A 19547-nucleotide genomic window follows, 5' to 3' on the forward strand; every position below is an offset into this window, starting at 1 on the left:
TTGTTGGATATTCTGAGTCCAGCAGTTACATTAAGGCAGTAATTTTGCTTCTCTTACAATAAAAACCTGCTCACAAAAGACCCAGGAGTATTTTACTGCCAATTACCTATCTGTAGCGTGGCTTCACCCTTCAATCACTAGCTTTTAAGTGACATTTTGAGAAAGAAATCTACACATGAATTTTATGCAACTATCTCCAGCTATAATTTGAGATAAAATTTGCCAAATAACCAGAAATGTACAGACTCTGTTAAATGTTCTCCCTAATTTATTTGATTATAAAATACTGAATAGCAACAGCACACAAAATGGCAACCACTGCAAATGCCACAACGAGGATGAAAGCAAACTGATCATCGGTTAAACATCTCTTCTTGTCTTTGTTTTCTGCTACTGCATCATCCTGGGGTGGGTCTATCGCCTTCTTCTGAGATGAGAATACTGTACTGGGACTGTATGGTCCTAATAGTTCTTGTAATTCACCATTCTGCTGATATTGTCGGCCAGCACACACCCGAAATCGATATTCACAGTTGGTTTGAAAATTTGTGAAACAGAAAGAGGTATCTGGCCCCTTGTATACCTAAAGAAAAAGGAGTTTGAGGATTAAGAACACTTCAATTTCATAGGGAATACCCAAAATTTCAAATGTCCAGTGCATTTATTGTTTAAACAATTCTGTTGAAAGAAAGAATTCTATCTGTTAAATACCTCAATTTCCATTAGGGAAATAAGCTTTCACGAAGGTGCATATTGTAAATTATGAACCAGACAGATAGAAACAATTTCCACAGAGGCTAGAACTCTTGGGGTGAGGGATAGATGAGGTAAAATTAGGCAAGATGGATTTCATGGAAAAATACCTCATATCATGGGTGTCACAATACAAATCTCAAGAACAAGATTTTGCCAGAAGTTAAGTTACCTGATCAGCTCCTCTTCCACTCAGGAGTTGGAGAATGTAAACAATGCTGTCTCCTTTCATAGGGGGTAGAGGGTCCCATGTAACCTCACAAAGGTTTTCTTCTAATTGACAAATTCTGGGTGCTGGAAAAGAAGGGAGTGTCGTCCTATATTTAGAGGTTCCATTTTTCTGAGACAAATTGCAATTTATCCGACCCTCTCAAAAATGGTCCACTATAAAGACCTTCATAAATTTTATAATTCTCAATGCAAAAACCTTTCAACATACTACATACAAGGATCTTAATTTTTTTTAAAGGAAAAACTCAAGGAATTTAAGCATTCTAAGTCAGTTAAAATATTTGAATTATCCAGTAAGGTCTTGCTATTTCCAATCTTATTTCAATGGATCTGTGATCTCTTTGGTATAAGTACTCTCTTCAGATTATAATCGGTCCATGTTCTCTTACCACCAACTTTTATCTTTCAGTAAATTCTCCATAGAGATCTACCCGATGTGCCGGAGGTCTTCCTCTGGTCCAATTATTTTGTGGATCTCAGTGCAACACTTAGCTTGTCCATTTATTAGCCCTCACCCTCACAGATTATTTCTGTTCTTGAAGGACTGATTGTCAATTGCAGCAAACTTGTGCTTTTAAGCCCCCTACAGCTTTATGCCTTTGGGATGTAATCTTCTCTAGTGGAGGGAGTATTCTCCCCATGTTCTCCCCAATGAGAGCATGGATCCCCCCTCCATTCTATTTATATACTTTCCTAAGCACTTGCATATGATTAATTGTAAGAAGCAAAAGAGAGCATCTATACCATGATTATCTCCATACAGTAGAGGAAGGGCAGCTAGGACTTAGCCTTTAAGTCAGGCTCTCTGGGTTCAAGTACTGCCTCTGATGGAGAGGTCATGTGACTCTGCGCAAGTCATGTATCCTCTAGTGTCCTGGGCCAACTAGATAAAACTTGACCTTGCAGAGAAAGTGCTAACTGGAATTGGTGGGGCTCTCTGACACCAATGAAACTGAAGGTCCGGTCTGTTTACATTTTTCTCACTATTAGTATTTGTACACTCGAATTAGTGCTCAAATGTCTAGCCCAGTTAGTTTAGAGCAAGGAGATGACCCAAGCAGCCTGCAGGATTCATACTGATGACAGCAGGAAAACTGTGTGGCCACATTTTACTAACCCTGATCACCAGCTGGGACAGCAGTCAAGAGGAGGACCAAAAAGAATGAATAAAGCAATCCAACTAAGCTTATGACTGGGGGAAAAGCCTTTCCAAGCTCTCACCCTCCCGGCGTTTCATCTATGAAAGAAATGCATTTTTTTAAACAAGTTCTTCGAATACCAATGATTTGTGATCTTGCCAAAATGGGTACTCTCCAGCCGTGCAGAACAGAAGTAGCCACCTTCAGTGACAAATCTGTATCAGCAGCAAATTTTCTGGCCTTTCAGATACCACATGCAATTGTTGGGAGAGAATCTGTTCGCTTTATGTCATAAAAAGCTAACACTCAAGGAGTGGTACAGAATTAAGCCAATGGCAGCAACTGATAGTGGTATTTGCCCTCTGAATACATAATCACATAGCGCTCTGACACTTTCTTGGGTCTGCGATGTCATTGGTGGGGGTTTTCTTGCCAGTGACACAGACAGGAATCTATAATTTACAGATGGTTTAAGAGTCAGACAACAGCTAGACTGTTGTTCCACCCATCCTTGAAACCTTTTCCTCTTGGTAAATGAGCTCTCCTGAAGCTTGTGCTGACAAAGCTTTGGAAAACCTCAAGTCACTTTTACATGTTGTGAGTCAGAGGAAGAGGTCTTTTGTCCCATTAGATACAAGTCTATTTTTGGGAACCTCATAGAATTAAGCGACTTGATCTTGATATTGTTAAACACTTAAATCTTTACTGCTAATTTGCTATACCAGGTATAGAAGCTCAAATTAAGACGACACTTAATGACGTAGTTAAAATACTTACCCTTCAGTGGGGCTGGTGGAGATTTGGTTGTAGTGAAGGTATAAATATCAGAAAATGGTCCTTCACCAGCTTCGTTATATGCCTGTATTTTAAAGTTGTAAGCAGAACATTCACTCAGTCTTTGAACTTTGTATGTGTGACAAGGCCCATTGAGAAGTGTAACAAATCTGAAAGAAAAATAAAGCAGCATTATTAAACATTTTAAACACATCTACTTCTGCTTATATAAACTTAATACATATCAATTACTAGTTACTTTTTATTTGAAGTTTTATATACTAGAATTCTTTGCTTAAATATATAACTAACAACCCTCCCAAAATATTAACGACAAACTTGGTCACACCATTTAGCATCTTGGCCTAATTTTTTACTTGCTGACTTTTCAGGTTTCAGTCTTTTTAGTTTTGTTTAGTTTATTCAAACATAATGCAGTGTATACTCACTCGGGATACAAATCAATTAAGCTTGGATCACCTTTTAGGTCACCTAATACATAAACAGGTCTGTAATTTGACTCCAGCTATAAATGTCAAGGTGTTAAACTTGGCAATGGCAAAGGATAGTCAACATTTGACTAAACCATGATGACATACCAGTCTTGTCATCACTAAAGAAAAATGCAGATCCAGAGAGAAGTAGCAGAAGTGGAGGGGAAAAAACAGGATGAAGTAGTTTTAAGTCATGTGTGTGTACACGTGAGCATGTGTGTGAACTTTGAACCTTTCACCTGCTCATTCTCCTTTGATGACTTCACCTCCGACTTAACTGAGCCCTTCCATCCTCTGGGAGTTCCTTTCATGCTAATTTTTCTCTCATCTAAAGTTATGGCCTCACCTTCCCTTCATCCTCCTAGAAGATGAGGTGGTCCTTCTTGCTAAAGCTAACACTCCCACCTACCTGTGCCCTTGAATCTCATCCTTTTTCTGTTTCTTTCAGGACCATCTTCCATCATGTACAATCTTTTCCTTTGGATCTTCAGTTACTCCCTCTCTACTGGTTCCCTCCCACAAACATATTAAAGAAAACTCTATCTACAGGAAAACTTTCTCTAGAATTCAACTCCTCAAGCTATATTATTTTTCTTCCCCTTCATGGACAATATTAAAAAAAGAGTAGTCTACGCACTCCCACCCTAAATCCGTGGCTTCTATAACCACTATTTTACTCAGCCTCTTTCCTCCAAGGTTGTTTAGTGACTCCTTTCTGAGTTCTAGTTTTCCTTTGTCATTTTTGACTTCTTTCCTTTTCTCGTTTCCTGTCTTCAATCAATTGTCTCCTAAAGATTCTGCTTTGGTAATTTCTCATGTCTTTTCTCCTATCCTTACCCCACATATCCTAGTCTAGGCCTTCAAAGTTTAACAGCCTTTTAACTAGTTTTCCTCCATACAGTTGTGCTCCCCTCTAACTCATTCTTGATAGCTGGCCAAATCATTATCTTGGCTCGCGGCCCTGATTGTGTAATGTCTCTGCCCTAAAGTTATCAGTGGTCCCCACTGTCTACTTTGGCAAGTATCAACTTGTTATCCTGACATTCAGAGCCCACTGTAATCTGCTGACAAATGATATTCTTTGCCTCAGTTTACTATTCTTCAAGTAGACTATATTCCAGCCCCAATGAATGACGTGTCTTGCCCTCTATTCTTGTTCAATCTTTCGTGTGTCCAGGTTTGCCTTGTATACATAGAAAAGACATCCCCCCTTTCTATTCCTCAACTGTTTAAATCTCTTCTTACAAGATTCAACTTAAGGGATGTGCTCTATAAAATTTTTCCCAGTCCCTTTATGTGATGGCCTCTTCTCACACTCAATTAATCTCTCTTACCCCAATCCCCACCCCACTACATTAGAAGGTTCCTGAAAGGCAGGTATAGTATTCTGTCCTCTTTCATCTTTGCACTCTCAGTTTTTAATACAACATAGGAACTGAAAAATTGGATTTTTTTGGTTTGAACTTTGAATTTATTAGCTTTTAATGGTCTATTATTATTTCTGTAACATAATTCATTCAATACCTAGCCCCCTTCAAAACTCAGTTTAAATGTCACCTTCTCCCAGATTCTCTCTACTGTTCATCTGGTGGGGAGGGGGAAAAGAATTGTATATTTTGAATGCAGCAGTGACAAATGCTTTATATTTACATTCTTTTTATACCTTATTCCATTCCTCTATTAATTACTCGATCCATTCACATGCTCTCCCTACTCCTAGCATTTTCTTTTTTTTTTAATGTGTTTTTTGGGTTTCTTTTGCAAGGCAATGGGGTTAAGTGACTTGCCCAAGGTCACATAGCTAGGTAATTATTAAGTATCTGAGGCTGAATTTGAACTCAAGTCCTCCCGACTCTAGGACCAGTGCTCTATCAGACTTTCCTTAGTATCTGTCACAAGTCACTGCTTCTTCTGCGAGAAGTCTTTTGTAGTTTTCATTAATCTTAGTGCCACAATTTATCCTGTCTCTGTCTTGTTTGTCTACATTTATTTTCATGTTTTCTTATTCTTAAGAATCTGAGGGCAGGGTCTATTTTTTTTTTTGCTTTTCCTTTGTATTCCCAGCACTTAGCATACTGCAAGTGCTTAATACATGCTTATTGTGTAGCCAACTTACTCCACACTGTATCCATTCAGTCCCCAGTGGAATGTCATCTCTGGGTAGGGATATTTTGTTTTTGATTTTCTATCCCCAGTATCTGGCTGGTAGGGGAGGGGTGTATGGGTGTCTGTAATATACACACACATATGCTTGTAAGAGTGAAATATTTCTTGATGGCCTTCCATATGCAGTACACTATGGGGAATATGTAAAGAAACATAAAAGGTCCTCTAGGAGCTTACAGCTTAGTGAGGTAGCAGGAATGGTTATATACGTTTGATTGACAAAATAAGTAACTGAGAATGAAACAGGAGCTGAAACAATGGAGAACTCTCCAGAGTGTTCAGAGGGGGAAGACTTCAGAGAAGAGGCAAGACATGAATTGGGTCTTAAATGGTGGGCAGGATTTGTATGTGTAAGTTGTGGCACTGATAGGAGGCAAAAATGTTAGATAAGGTAGAGCAGAACGGCCAGAGAAGGGGGTATGAGGTGGGAATAATGATTGAGGAGGACTTGCAATAATACTACGAATTGAACTGAAGAATCTGAAACCTATCCTTTGGGAAATAAAGAACAATGAAAGGCTTTTAAAATGGCAGTGGAATGATAAGATAAAGAAGATTAATGTGATTATGAAGTATAGAATGAATTGTGGAAGGAAGAAGCCAGGCATGAAGTGCTAAAGGTGGTAGGCCAGGAATGGAAATACAACAATGGATGAAACAGATATGATGGTGAAGAATGAAAAGGAGTTGGTGCCTAAGTGGTATGAGGGGGTAATTCCATGTTTTCAAGCTTAGGTGACTCGAAGAACAATATGGCCTGACCTGGGAACTCTCCCCTTCCCTGTGGAGGCCATGTGACATCATCACCTGGAGTATGTGTCTCCTTGAGAGTCAGGGCCCATTCTGCATCCATCTCAGCTTTGCTGATGCTTACAAGAAGTTAGATAGCATCAGACATCTTCTGCCTCTATGTACCCATGCCTTGATACAGTTCTCCTTACGATGACCTTAAAGGTTCAATGCTTGACTGGACTGGCTATTATTTATCTGTTAACAGACTTAAGATGAAGCCCCCCTGAGTATAGGTATCTCAGGAAATGAGCACCAGGGTCTAAAATTCACTGACTTTCCATTATCTCCCATGGGCCCCATTCCCACAGCAGCATGAGTAGAAAAAGGGAAGTTGAAGTGGGAATTCTAAGGCAGAATGAGGAATTTGTAGAACCCCTCACAAGGGGGAGAAGAGAATCAGCGAAAGTACATCCACAGGAGAAATGACCCAAATGAGTTTCTAAAATCATCCTGAGTACAGAAAATGGGATAGGAAGCTTTAATCCAATCAACAGATTTTTCACACATATCAAATAATAAAGATCTCACCTGCCAGTCTTATCTTCCATTTGCAAGTTGAAGTGTATGGAGTTGGAGAGTGAAATCTTGTTTGGCCCATCACCCCATTTCAGTTTTAGACTCTGGTAGCTGAAGCACACACATTCAAGGACTGGAGGCTCTGGAGGTAGTGGCTTTGTCTTGGCTTTAATTGATTGGCTAAAAGGACTTTGCCCCAAACTGTTGATAGCTTGTATTCTAATTCTAGATAGGGAAGGAGAGGAAAAAAAAAAGTGAACTCATCTTTCTAGGAACAGAATTACTTTTTCTGTGTGACTGAAAAACACACCATCTGAAATGTGGAAGGTAAATTTTTAGGAAGGAAAATAATTTAGATTCTCATCATCGGTGAGCATTATTCTTTATCAGAAAAAGAAAGAGACCCTTAGTAATTTCGATTTTCTCTAAAGAGTAATCATGTTTACTGCTATTATAGACAACAGAGTTATAATATATGTCATAGTGGAGAGAGGAGAAAATCCAGCTCAGGGTTTGCCTTTAATTCTTTCAGCGATGACTAAGTGGAAAAGAAATCCTACCCAACCTTTGAAAGTAAAAATGGATATTTTCTCCAGGCTTCTAAAAATTGACACCTATCATCAAATCTCTAACAAGATAGATGTATAATCTGGTCATGACTAATGGGGTTTTTTGTGGTACTGTCACTCATACATTACAGTTAAAACACAATGTACTATCCTTTAGGTAGCTCGTTATGGAATTAACTACCTCCTGAAACAGCTAGCCTGAAATGAGGCTTTTTCAGGACCAATGAATGACATAGGTCATGTGTACTTGTATTGATTTTGTGGTCACTCATTCTATCCAGGGTTTGAGAAAGTAAGAGAAGCAAGATAGGCGAGAACAGTTCCACCTTTTCCACAAAGCTACAAATGTCTCTGTGTCCATGGCAAGTGGATTAAGTATTAGCAAATGAAAATTCTTTTATTTCTGTGTTTGTTATAAATTTGAATTCATATCAATAGATTTAAGTCAAATTTCAATGCCTCTCTAGAACTGAGATACACAATCATCTTGAGAGAATACTAAAATAAGACTGAGGCTGAGAAGTAGATGTTGGGTAGGGAGAAAGGCTGCCAAGTCCACTGGAAAGGTCAATGGACTAGGTCAAAGGACCTGGGTTCCAATCCTATCCCTGTCTATGTGATGGTGGGCAGTCTCTTCACTCTGCTTGTCATTGTATATAAACAAAAGGGAGAGCTAAGGCTCCTTTCAGCTCTAAATAGATTGTCCTGTGATCAATGGAGAGTTCTGAACTTGGGTAAGAGCTGTAGCCAGACAGCAATACTTCAGAAAAAGACCTGGTGTCAGCCCCCAAATTGCCTTAGGATTTGTGACTATAACTTGTCTTCAGAAGCAGGAGAGATACAAGAGATCCTGGGAAGGTAGAATGATTAAGATTTAGCAACTGACTAGATGTGAGAGAGCAAAGTGTCAAAGAGATTGGTTCTGAGTTGTGGGTTTAGTTGAATGGAAGGCTGATAGTGCCCTTAGTTCTGGGTACAACATTTTAGGAAGCTTGTTAACAAATAGTTTACATTCCAGAAATAACTCCAAAGGTCATGGCATCATTTATCTAGAGCACATTTCTAAAGGACCTTATAGGTTATCTTGTTGAAGCCCAAAGAGATTAAGTGACTTTTCTAAGGTCTCATAGGATCATGTCCTAGAGGAGAGGACATGAAATCATGGCATCTAAGGGGCAGCTAAAGGATAGCTAGGGCTAAGGTATCTGTGTATAGTAAAGCCAACTGATTCACAAAGAAACTAAATCCACATTGGCTTCAAACACCAACCCTCTAACCAGTTTAACATCGATGGATTTACATACAACTGAAAACATACTGAAGATGCACTATATAGTGAACACTGTAAGGTCATGTTCTAGATCTGAATAGTTAACATTGGTATAGTTAGTAGGTGACCATTTGCCAAGTATTTTACACACATCTCATTTGATCTTACAATACTCCTCTAAGAGGGAGGTGGTACATTATTAGTCAGATTCAGAGAGATTAAATGAGGGGTCTGGAATCACTGAGATAGGAAGTGGCAGGGGTAAGATTGAACTCCAGGCCTCTTCTGACTCCAAGTTAAGTGCTCTTCTAATCATCCAGTGCCACTGGCACATCATAATGAGTCTGTAGTCCACTAGCTCTGGCCTCCCCTCCTCCCCCCTCCTGCTGGGAGCTTCCCTTTTCCCCTCAATAGATGCTAAATGAGGAGAAGAAAACAAAGAACACAGCCAGATGGTGTCCACAATGGAGGGGACTAATAAGTTCTTCATGACAGCAGGTGTCTGATGTACTTAACATTACCGAAATACAAATACGCAACTGAATGAGGCAGTCCCAAGGCCTCTGTAAATAGACCCCAAATAATATGAGAAACTTACCTATACACAGTGTCTGGCTGCAGGTTTTCTAGGGTGTAGCTTGTGACTCTATCCACACTCACAATCTGTCTTTCTCCGTATTCTATGTTATATCCAGTGATCTCTGATCCATGGCAGTTGGGTTCATCCCACTGAAGAGCAAGGCAAGTTGATGCCAAAGGAAGCGGGATCTTTCCTTCCAGCAGTCGTGGCAGTGACATTGCTCCTGGTACTGAAGCTGGTGTTGTCACTATGCCCGTTCCCCCAAACATGCCAATTCCAGCCACATTCACAGCCTGAAAAGGAGGTGCTTTTAAAGTTCACTAGTTGCTTACTGTTTCTGTTCCTAAACCTTATAACAATTAAAAAAAGCCATCTTGCTGTTATCCTCAGTGCTAAATAGAATTTATAAGAGAGCTGACAAACTGTTTAGAGGTTGCAGAATTAAATCAGGGAAACCATGCACACGGGTAATGAAGGCTGAACTTCCTTTTCAATCTTATTTTCAAACTTCTAATCTATTCTATAGCCATCATCATATTCCCCCAAGCTAAGCATAAACTAAGCTCTTCTTTCCTACTCTGAAATGATGGGTGACTGTTTCTAAATTTTGACAGAAGAATATTCAGGAAATGGGCTTTCTTATAATACATGTTGATTAATTAGGGTCCCAGGACCATATTACACCCCCTGAGCCATGTGGAGGACATGTGGAAGCAGGAATGAAGGAATAATGACTAGGTATTAGGATTTTTGATTTTTCCAACTGAGTAGAAAGAAAATTTTATATGTTTACACTCTTAATGCACTCACCTCTTTTCAATATAGGAAAAGCCCAGACTGAAATGGCCACCTAATCTCACATGGCTTTTTTTTTTGCTTTTGAGATTATAACAGTGAGGCTTTATGACTTCTAGCCTAAACCCTGATCTTCTCTTTTTTTCCTAGTGCTTCCAGTTTCGTGGCTCACCATTTTACTGGGATTCCCTTCTGGGTGTTTTCTCTGGCTCCCACCACTTTTTAGTGGCTGCCCAGAACCCCAAAGAGGGGCAGGGAATGGAAGGGCTCACCCTTCACTTTCCAAGCACAGTTAATTAACCCTTATAGGAATTTGAGGGAATCTGTACAACACTCAACATGTCAACCCTTCAAGACTACTCCCAGAAATTATACATCCTCTTCTCAGCCCTATCAATATTTCCTAAGCATCTGTTCTGTACAAAGCACCATGGCAGGTGCTGGGCAATAAAACAAATATAAAACATGATCCTTCAAAGAATATGTAATATATATAAATATAAATAATTAACAAGATTAAGGAGTAAAAACTCCCAATTGGTTATTTTATAGGAGTCCAGGGTGGGGAAGATTCCTAGAGGACCTGGGATCTGAATTGGGCTTTAAAGGCTCAACTGGAGCCTTTGGGCTTAGGATTTGGATAGATCAGGGGAAAGGGTATTTCACACAGGGGACCTATGTAAGCCAAAATACAGAAGAGCAGGGCATCGAGAGGCATCTTTGGGCCTCGGTTTGACTCTAATAGGAGATAGAATTGGAATGGTAGGCTAGGATCACATGTTGGAGGTCGGGCTCAGGAGGAGCTCAGACTATGCTAAGGAGGGGTTTTTGAACAAGGGAGTGATCTTCATTTTTCTCATGATTTTCTGAGCATCTACTTGGGAAAGATACTGTGGAGAATAGTGCAAGGTCAATTCAGGAGGATTCCATCAAGGAACCTGAATGCAGAGAGACTAGAGGTCAAGAGAAAACTTCTCTAATGGCCTTCATGTGGGAAGCAAGGTTATTGGGGATTCCTTCTCTTGTCTCTCTTCTCTGCTTCCACATGCCTTAGAAGTCCTTTTGGGCTGAGGGATAATACTGGTAGGAGATCTCGGTGACAGAGGAAGGCTGCACTCCTTGTTGGTCATGGTCTCAAGTGAATTCTGATTCTGGAGGAGGGAAATGTCACTTGGGGGTAGATACCTGTACTCTGCAAAAATAGGTAGTTGCAGGGGTAAGACCTTTTACTTCATAGTTCAAGCAAGGGCCAGTGTATATTACGTGCATGGATCCTTCTAGTTTGCCCCACTCCAGTCTGTAATCACAAATTTCGGCACCATTGCACATAGGAACCTGAAAGATGTACCAAACACAAAGTTTTGAGTGGCCTGCAGGTCACTGCAGGAGATGCAGCAGTGCTCCCTTCCCTCTAGAAAGTTACAAGGACATTCATTACCAACATCAATGCAAATCAACCTGAGTGGCCTCTACAACACCAGCCTAGCTCTCCACAGAGAGACCTATGGAATCAGCTGCCATTTGGGAGATGAGAATGTGAGGGCAGAAGTTTGGAGGTTTTAGAGTTTGTGAAACCCTTTACAATTAAGCTTGGAAGGAAAAGAGAAACAGACATGGTTTGGAAGAGAGGAATGAGCATTTTAGACAAGGGCAAATGCACTGGCTGGTGGTAGAGGCAGAAAGTTGCAGCGCATCCTGAGGAAGCGACGAAGAGTGTGGGACAGGCTCCTGTTGGCTGAGGAGAGGGAGGTCAAGGAGAAGACCCAGCAGGCAGGTTTTAGCCGAATCAAGAGGCAGCAGAGAAATATTCTCTAATAGGGCTAGGTTTCTTGCCTAGGTTGTAAAATGAGGGGACGGTGCACTGCACTAATCTTTGATCATTTTAGACATGTTGCTTTAAGATTCTCAAAGTGATGACTGAATTGGGGGAAGCAGTTCAGTAGCAGGAATGGTTTGAGTCTTAGCTCAGCCACGTACTACCTGTGTGACCTGGGGCAAGTCATTTTGCCTTTCCTAGCTTCAGTTTCCTCATCTCTATAAAGAAGGAGGAGGGGGGTAGTATGATTTTTCTGTTCTTGAGTTGTTTTTCAGTTGGGTCTGACTTTTCATGACCACATTTGGGGTTTTCTGAGTAGAGGTATGGAGTGGTTTGCCATTTCATTTTATAGATGAGAAAAGTAAGGTAAGCAGGGTAAAGTGACTTGCCCAGGGTCACCCAGTTATTAGTAAGTGTCTGAGGCTGGATTTGAACTCATGAAGATGAGTTTTCCTGGCATTCTAAAATCACTGCATCACCCAGCTGCCCTCTGGTAATATACTAAAATATTCATACTTCCCACTATTAGGCATACATCTCAAGGAAGCCATTGATCAAAAGTCTTGTATTCACATAACACTTTGTGTAGTAGCAAAGAAGTGGAAATTGAATCCCATTGATTGGGAAATGGATAAACAAATTGTGGTAAGTGATTATAAGCAGTATTACTAGGCAGTAAAAAAAAAAAGCTAAATATGAAGAACTGAGAATCAGACGGGAAGGCAAATGAAATGAAGTGAACAGAGCACACGATGATTGGAACAATGTCAATGGAAAGACCAACCATTGCCAAAAAGCTGATACCAAAGGCTGTGTGATTTAAATGACCAGGTTTGGACTCAAAGGAGTGAGGAGAAAATGCAGTTTCCTCTCTCTGGGAGATTCTGGGTGTATAGATATGACATTCTCCAGTGACTGATGTGTTGGTTAATGTAACCTGAATTTTTAAGTTTTTTTTTTTATTGTTGGTTTACAAGGGATGCTTGCTAGGGAGGACCACGTTCAGAAATAAAGCTGATATGAAAACAAAAAGCTGCCAATCACAAGAAATAATCATAGGATGATGAAGTTGGTTTAGATGACTCTTCAGATCCAAATTCTATGTTTCCATGAAGATCATGCTTATTGTTGCATATAGGACTAATCAGAAGATGAATAATGTGACAGAGAATGGAAATGTATTGATCTGGGAGTGGGAGAATCTCTTTTAGCCTTGGTTTTGCCACTAACAAGGTGCGACTATGTTCAGGGAAAACGGCAAGGCCCTTCTTTGAGTCTCAGTTTCTTCTCCTGTGACAAGAAGGGTTTGGAGTAGGCTTCCTCTGAGGGCCTTTCCAGCTCTAACCTTTTTTTGGGACAAAGAGGCTATTTTAGCAGTAATAAGGACGGACAGTGGTGGGAATGAAGAAAGAGGTGACATTTGAGTAGACAGGAAGAACTGCAGACATATGTTAATAAGTTAGATGTGGGGAGCCAAGAGAGGAAGGAGTGAAAAAAGATTTCCAAGTTACACGATTACTCCAATGGCTGACTTGAACTATCATAACTGAGTTTGAGGCCACCATCCCCATTGATTCCTGACCCCAATTGAAGATCAGTCATTTAGAACAAATTATTCTCTTTGAGTGATGGGCTAATCAACTCCTGGGAGACAGAAAGCTTTAAAAATAGAAAGGAATACAACTCTAGGAAGTACAGACTAATGAGATAATTTGTAAACCTTTGTAAACTTTAAAAGTATATAAAAATGCCAGTTGGTGTCCTATAGATATGGTTGGAAATTGATTTACAGAGTAATTTTGTCATTGGACTTGAAAAATTATCTTTATCTAATTTCCTCATTTTCTAAATAAGAAAATGAAAATCTAGAAGGATTAAATGATTTGTTCAAAGTCACAGCCAATTAGATGTAAAGGTGGGCCTCAAACCTGGGTAGTGACTTTTAGAGTTCTTTCTATTCACATTTCCACCTGTCCATAATTGGCCTGACCCCAGGATTACACTAAATCCCCACCCTGACAGGCAGAGGCCAAGAAGTGAATGCCAAGCTTGCTTCACGTGGCTGACTCTACCTCCCCAATCTTTAAAGGTCCTCCCCCCCCCCACCCCGGACTGATAATCAAATCAGTGTTACCTTTGGAACTGTGAAAGGTATGACATTCTACTGCCCTATACCTTAGAGGCAGCTAGGCAGCACTGCAGTGGGATAGAGCACGGGGACTGGAGTCAGAAAGATTTGAGTTTAAATCCTGCCTTTGACACTTAATAGCTATGGGACCCTGTTTGCTTGTTTCTTTATCCATAAAGTGGGGATAATGCTCTAGCATCTACTGTAAAGGGTTGTTGGGAAAATCCAATGTTAAAAAAAAAAAGTACCTCACATATAGTAGGCACTTAATAAATGCTTGTTTCCTTTCCAAGATTCTGAGGCGTAGTCTGCCTAGGCTGAAGCTGCTCCAGATTCCTCCTTCATTCTCCCCTCTAGTTTCTTGTTCCTATTAGCCCTCTACTTTGTATATATTTTCTGTCTGTATGTGTCCGTGCTGTTTCTCTCCCTGATAGAACGCAGGCTCCTTGAGCAGAGGGAACGTTTCATTTTGTCTCTGTATCTCCTAGCGTGGTGCCTGGCAACTAATAAATGCTTGTTAAATTGGATTGTTAAGCTTGGAAGCAAAAGGGATTGGATTTTTTCCCTACTATTCAGTAAAACTCCATTAATGTCCTACTTAAAGGTAACCCTGGGGTTTCTTTAAAGGGCTACATAAATGTCAATTATTCTTAGTCTCAGAGGCTCTACAATGCTGGAAAGGCCTTGAATAGGGACCTGATGATAGACTGCAGGAAGGTCATTTGAAAACCAGCCAAGTTAGGTGCAGCAGAATAGATTTTGCACCCCCATTTTTTCAGTCATCTACTAAAGAATGAAGGAGGTCCTCCCTAACAAAATTCAACATCTGTGAAGTACTCTATAGAAAAATATCTAGTCATGATTATTTCAGGAAGATTCAACCCTGTGCCTCAGACTCTCAAGAGTGGGAAGGGACACTGGAGCCCATTTAGAAAAGCCTCAACAAGAGGTTCTCTAGATTTCATTGCAGCCCTCAAATGGGGCAGTCTTTGCTCTCCCTACTTCTCAAGGTAGCCCATTCCATTTGGGGATAGCTCAAATCATTGGAAAGCTTTTCATTTACCTTAAGCCTCAATTTACCTTTATGCATTTCTTTTGCTCCTAGTTTATAGCCCCTCAGAACCCAGGAGAAAAAGTCTAATCTCTCTTCCAGAGTACATCCCCTCAAATAATAACTTGATAGCTAGCATGTCTCCTGAGTTTCCCCCCAGGCTGAATATCCCAAGTTCCTTCAAACAATCCTCCTATGACGCAGTCAAGGCCTTTTTCTCCTGTGGATCCCCTCCCCTAGAGTCCTTCCTAAAATGTGGCTCATGGAAGTGAGCCCATCACTTCCTCATCCCTGACTTTGCTGTCGCTTTGTAAGGCCTGCTATTTCACACCACTGACTCCTGTGGAGCTTCCTAGATCTTGTTGTCTTGACCACACTTCTTTTTCTTCCCACCTGGTACTTGTGAAGCTGGTTTTAACTCAATGAGAAGACTTTATTCCACTTCTCTTTATAAAATGCCATCTTAACAGATGGGGTTTATTGTTCTAACCTGCCAAAATCTTTTTGCATGACATGAGCCAATGTCTTAATTAGCCTGCTGAGCTGTATAATCAACAATTTTTATAAGCACGCCATTCAAATTATTAATATCAAAATATTAAACCCCAAAGGTCCACCAAGCACAGATCCCAGGACATTAAACAAGGAGGCATTAGTTCTCCCGGCCTCCTGGGGAAATTTGTGGTTATACTTATTTAGTCTGCAAAACAGGCATCACACTATTTCCTTCCTCTTCCTAAGACAAATGAAGATCAAACATCCCCATATGTTTGGAATGCTTGTGAGGGTTGAATTATAAAATGTTACACACACACACACACACACACACACACACAGACACTTCCTTATCTCCAAAAGAAGCACTCAATAAACCCAACGTAATCTTATTTAGGAACTTTAGAAGGGAACCTTTGAACACTGGTTTAAGGGCCAATTTACCCACAACTAAAGTACTTCTAAATTGAATTTTCTTTTGGTTCAGAGAAGTGATTAAGTAATAGGGTACTCCCTGGGTATTTGTTTCCTCCACATTCAACTCAGAAATTCATCTGCAATTTATTCTTCAAGAGTCTGTCTCTGGTCAGTACGTGTCAGAGAAAGAACTTAAATCCAGCTCTTCTCAACTCTAAGACTGACCTTCTATCTCACATACTCCTTATACAGGGTGTTCCCAAAGTTTTGGAACAGTTTTAAGCTTTAATGACTATAGGAGTATAAATGCTGTAAACTGACAAAAACATTTGAAAAGTTCATTGTTTACATTCTGAAAATTCTGCTAAATTTCTTATTACAATTCAACACAAGCACCATCTCAGGCCACACATATTTCAGGCAACTGGCGAACACTTTTGTCAGTTGTTGTTCAGGGACTGAAGAGATTGCATTTGTAATCCTAGCCTTAAGGTCACCTGAAGAGCAAGGTTTTGTTGCACACATGAGAGTTTTGACAGGACTCGACCAGAAAAAAGTCTCTAATGTGATTGATTCAGGTGACTGAGGTAGCCAAGTAAGAGGATATCCTCTACTAATCCCAGGTTTATTAAAGTGTCAGTCAAAAAATATCACACATAATGCAGGATGACAGCATGTCCTGTCTGGTTAAAAATTTAAAAATGTATCATTCAGAATTCACAAAAAAATCATTCAACTTTCACCTTTTTTAAGTGTGTAGATAGCATTTACACTTCTAAAGTTGTTAAAATGGCACTAAGACTTTGGGGACAACCTATATAAATTGTTATTTACAAAAATTAATTTTTTATTATGATGTGATCTATTTATTCATCAAACATTTATTCACAAAACAATGTGTGCTGGCTGCTGGGCTAAATCATTCTCTACCCTCCAGGCACTTTGTCCAGTAGAGGATAGAGGAGGAAAAACAATAACAGCCCAGGGGTTGAGAAGGGAGGGCGCTAGATGAGAGGGTCCTTTAGATCCCCAAGTGCCTGAAGAAAGTTAGGAAAAACAAGTGACGGGGACTAGCACAATTTTTTTTTAAAATAAATGGACTGTTACCTTCAACCACCTAATAATGAATAAAAAAGCATTTATTGAGGGCTTATGATATGTCAAACATTGGGGAGGCAAATGACTTTCGAACAGAACTCTGGAATCCAAACACTCTTTAATGGATCCATAGGTGGCCTGGCATTATGGCCCATTAATGCCTCCCCATCCTTTGTGATTCATATCTCTATCCTACCCAAGGGATCCACTGAAAGTGCCCTTTCTTTACATTTCTTGATCTGGCATGGACATGAGGGGAACTTGAATTTTCCTTAGTTTTGCCTCATTCTCACTAAGTGACTGACTCAACTTGGAAATCAGCCTTTTCCAGGCATAAGCTCTTCAAGATTACTGATAATCACACAATAATACTTGCCATTTACTATGAAATTAAGGCACCCTGTCTTTGCTGTGAGCCCTCTGCTAAAGTCTGGAGAGGAAAGAAATCAGTTTAACCAAGGGGGAAAAATTCCCCAAATCCAAACAACTGCTCCCTAATCTGATTACTTCCACAATCTTTCCCTGGCTGTTGCTAGCCAGCCACATTCTTCCTACAAAATTAAATGGCTTTGAAGGCAACTCCAAAAGAGGAATTTAAAGAATGTTTTGAGTAATGTTGGAATAAGTATCCAGGATGCATTCTGGTATGTTTGTTAGAAACAACAAAACAAATCCCACCAAAAAAAAAAAGCAAACAAACTCTCCTCCACCCTCCCAAACAAAAGAAAAAAAAATACACACAAGTCTTATGACTTTATAATACACCTCATATTCATCTTGTGTCAAAATTAGAATCACATGTATTTTTGGCACAATGCTAATTCTTTGTACTATGAAATTCTGGCTATATTACGTGAAAATTTTGATTGGCTCTTTATTGATAGGCCTGAGTATGTTCTCCAAATTTATTACCCATCTCAAACATGAACTGGAGGCAGGACAATGCCTTGGCATCCTTGATTCCATGACTGCCTTGCCATGGGGGTGGTTCCAGGAATTAGAGTCTGAACCCTGAATTCCAAACCTTGAAGTGATGCCTTAGAGAAGGGCCCAGGCATAAAGGAGAATGTATAACAGGACAGAACATAAAGAGAATAAAGCTTGCTAACATACCTCCCAGCTGACAGTCACACTGGTAGCAGTCTTACAAGTTAACAGAGGTATGCCACATTGATCAGGAGGTGCTGGGGCTGTGGAGATCTGAGACTTGGCTGAATAAGGTCCAAACTAGAAAAAGAAGGAACACGTAAAAGGAAGACTAAAAGATTGTGCTCATTGAAAGAGAAGTACAAATAGGTTTGAATTTAGCAGAGTAGTTACCCCCGTCTTATTAGCTGCTTTAATCCAGAAGCTGTAGGTCCTCCCAGGAAGCAGATTGCTCACGGTGCACCGCAAGCTGGGGCCTTGGTAGACTCGTCTGCACTCAGCTTGGTCCGACTCGGCCATGTCCACTACATAGTCAATTATTTCAGCTCCCCCATTCACAACGGGAGGAGCTAGGAAATGACAGAGTGAGCGTTAAAAACCGCACACACACCGAACACTTTATTTAAAAAAAATAGTTTTAGGGTTCTCTGAGAAATCATTATGAAGGATTCTAAAAACAATTATAGCTTGTGAAAATGTTGCCTAAAATAATAGGAAATTTCAAATTCTATTCAGTTTAGCTTCATAGAGAGGCAGCCTGGTACAGTCCCGGGAAGACCTGGGTTTGAATGTGCCTCGGATGGCTGCCTGGTACAGAGAAATGACTAAACCTTTCACTATTCCCAGCAGCTCTCAAAAGTTATGAAATGCAAGAAAAGTTGTCCATGCATTGCCAGAATCAATTTTTCAATAAAAAGAGCGTCACATATTCTTATACTATTTCTAGGCATTTCCCCCAAAAGAAGAATTGCTGAAGACAGGACGGCTTTAAAAAAACCAAACAAAAAAACCTATAGGGCAGGCCTCTCATTGAAGAAAATGAAGAAACTGTGACTAAATTGACATCATTAATTAGTGACCCAACTGGACCGAGAAACTCCATCTCCTGACTCCGGGCCAGGGTTTCTACCATACTCCACAGTCCAACCTACAATTCTTACCAATAGAACAATTTGCTAAGGTCATGTTCATTACTGCTAAAGGAGAAGGGATGATATGTTTACTCAATGCTTAAATATGGACCCCCGATATTGTCATTGAAAATAACACAGGTATGCTTTTATTTCGAACAAATTGAATAAGACAAATATGATATTACAGAATGGGTAAATCAGGGAGCCGTAATTCATACTGGGAAAGACAATCCAAATGTGAATCATAGAAACAACTACTGTATTAAAAAAAAAACTGTTCTTTTCCTAAATGCCAAATTATAAAGGGGTAACATACTATGGTTTGCATTTTTTATTTTAAATGAACTACATACTCAGACTAACTATACTCAAAGTTGTACCTTAATGAATAAATAATTCATGT

The 19547-nt window shown here is 39.9% G+C and overlaps 1 protein-coding gene across 3 annotated transcripts in view; it reads right to left on the reverse strand.

The window, feature by feature from the left end:
- Positions 1 to 250: 250 nt before the first annotated feature.
- LOC141497398 (fibronectin type-III domain-containing protein 3A-like) overlaps positions 251 to 19547 on the reverse strand; it is an 80512-nt gene continuing 61215 nt past the window's right edge. For all 3 annotated transcript variants that reach the window (XM_074200044.1, XM_074200046.1, XM_074200045.1), the window contains 8 exons: positions 18405 to 18580; positions 18198 to 18311; positions 11265 to 11414; positions 9303 to 9577; positions 6878 to 7090; positions 2901 to 3067; positions 926 to 1047; positions 251 to 583 (listed from right to left, as the gene is read on the reverse strand). In XM_074200044.1, coding sequence (XP_074056145.1) covers positions 269 to 583; positions 926 to 1047; positions 2901 to 3067; positions 6878 to 7090; positions 9303 to 9577; positions 11265 to 11414; positions 18198 to 18311; positions 18405 to 18580 — 1532 coding nt within the window. In that variant the 3' untranslated portion in view covers positions 251 to 268. The remainder of the gene's footprint in view (positions 584 to 925; positions 1048 to 2900; positions 3068 to 6877; positions 7091 to 9302; positions 9578 to 11264; positions 11415 to 18197; positions 18312 to 18404; positions 18581 to 19547) is intronic.

Source organism: Macrotis lagotis, chromosome X, assembly GCF_037893015.1.
Source record: "Macrotis lagotis isolate mMagLag1 chromosome X, bilby.v1.9.chrom.fasta, whole genome shotgun sequence".
NCBI classification, from domain to species: domain Eukaryota; kingdom Metazoa; phylum Chordata; class Mammalia; order Peramelemorphia; family Peramelidae; genus Macrotis; species Macrotis lagotis.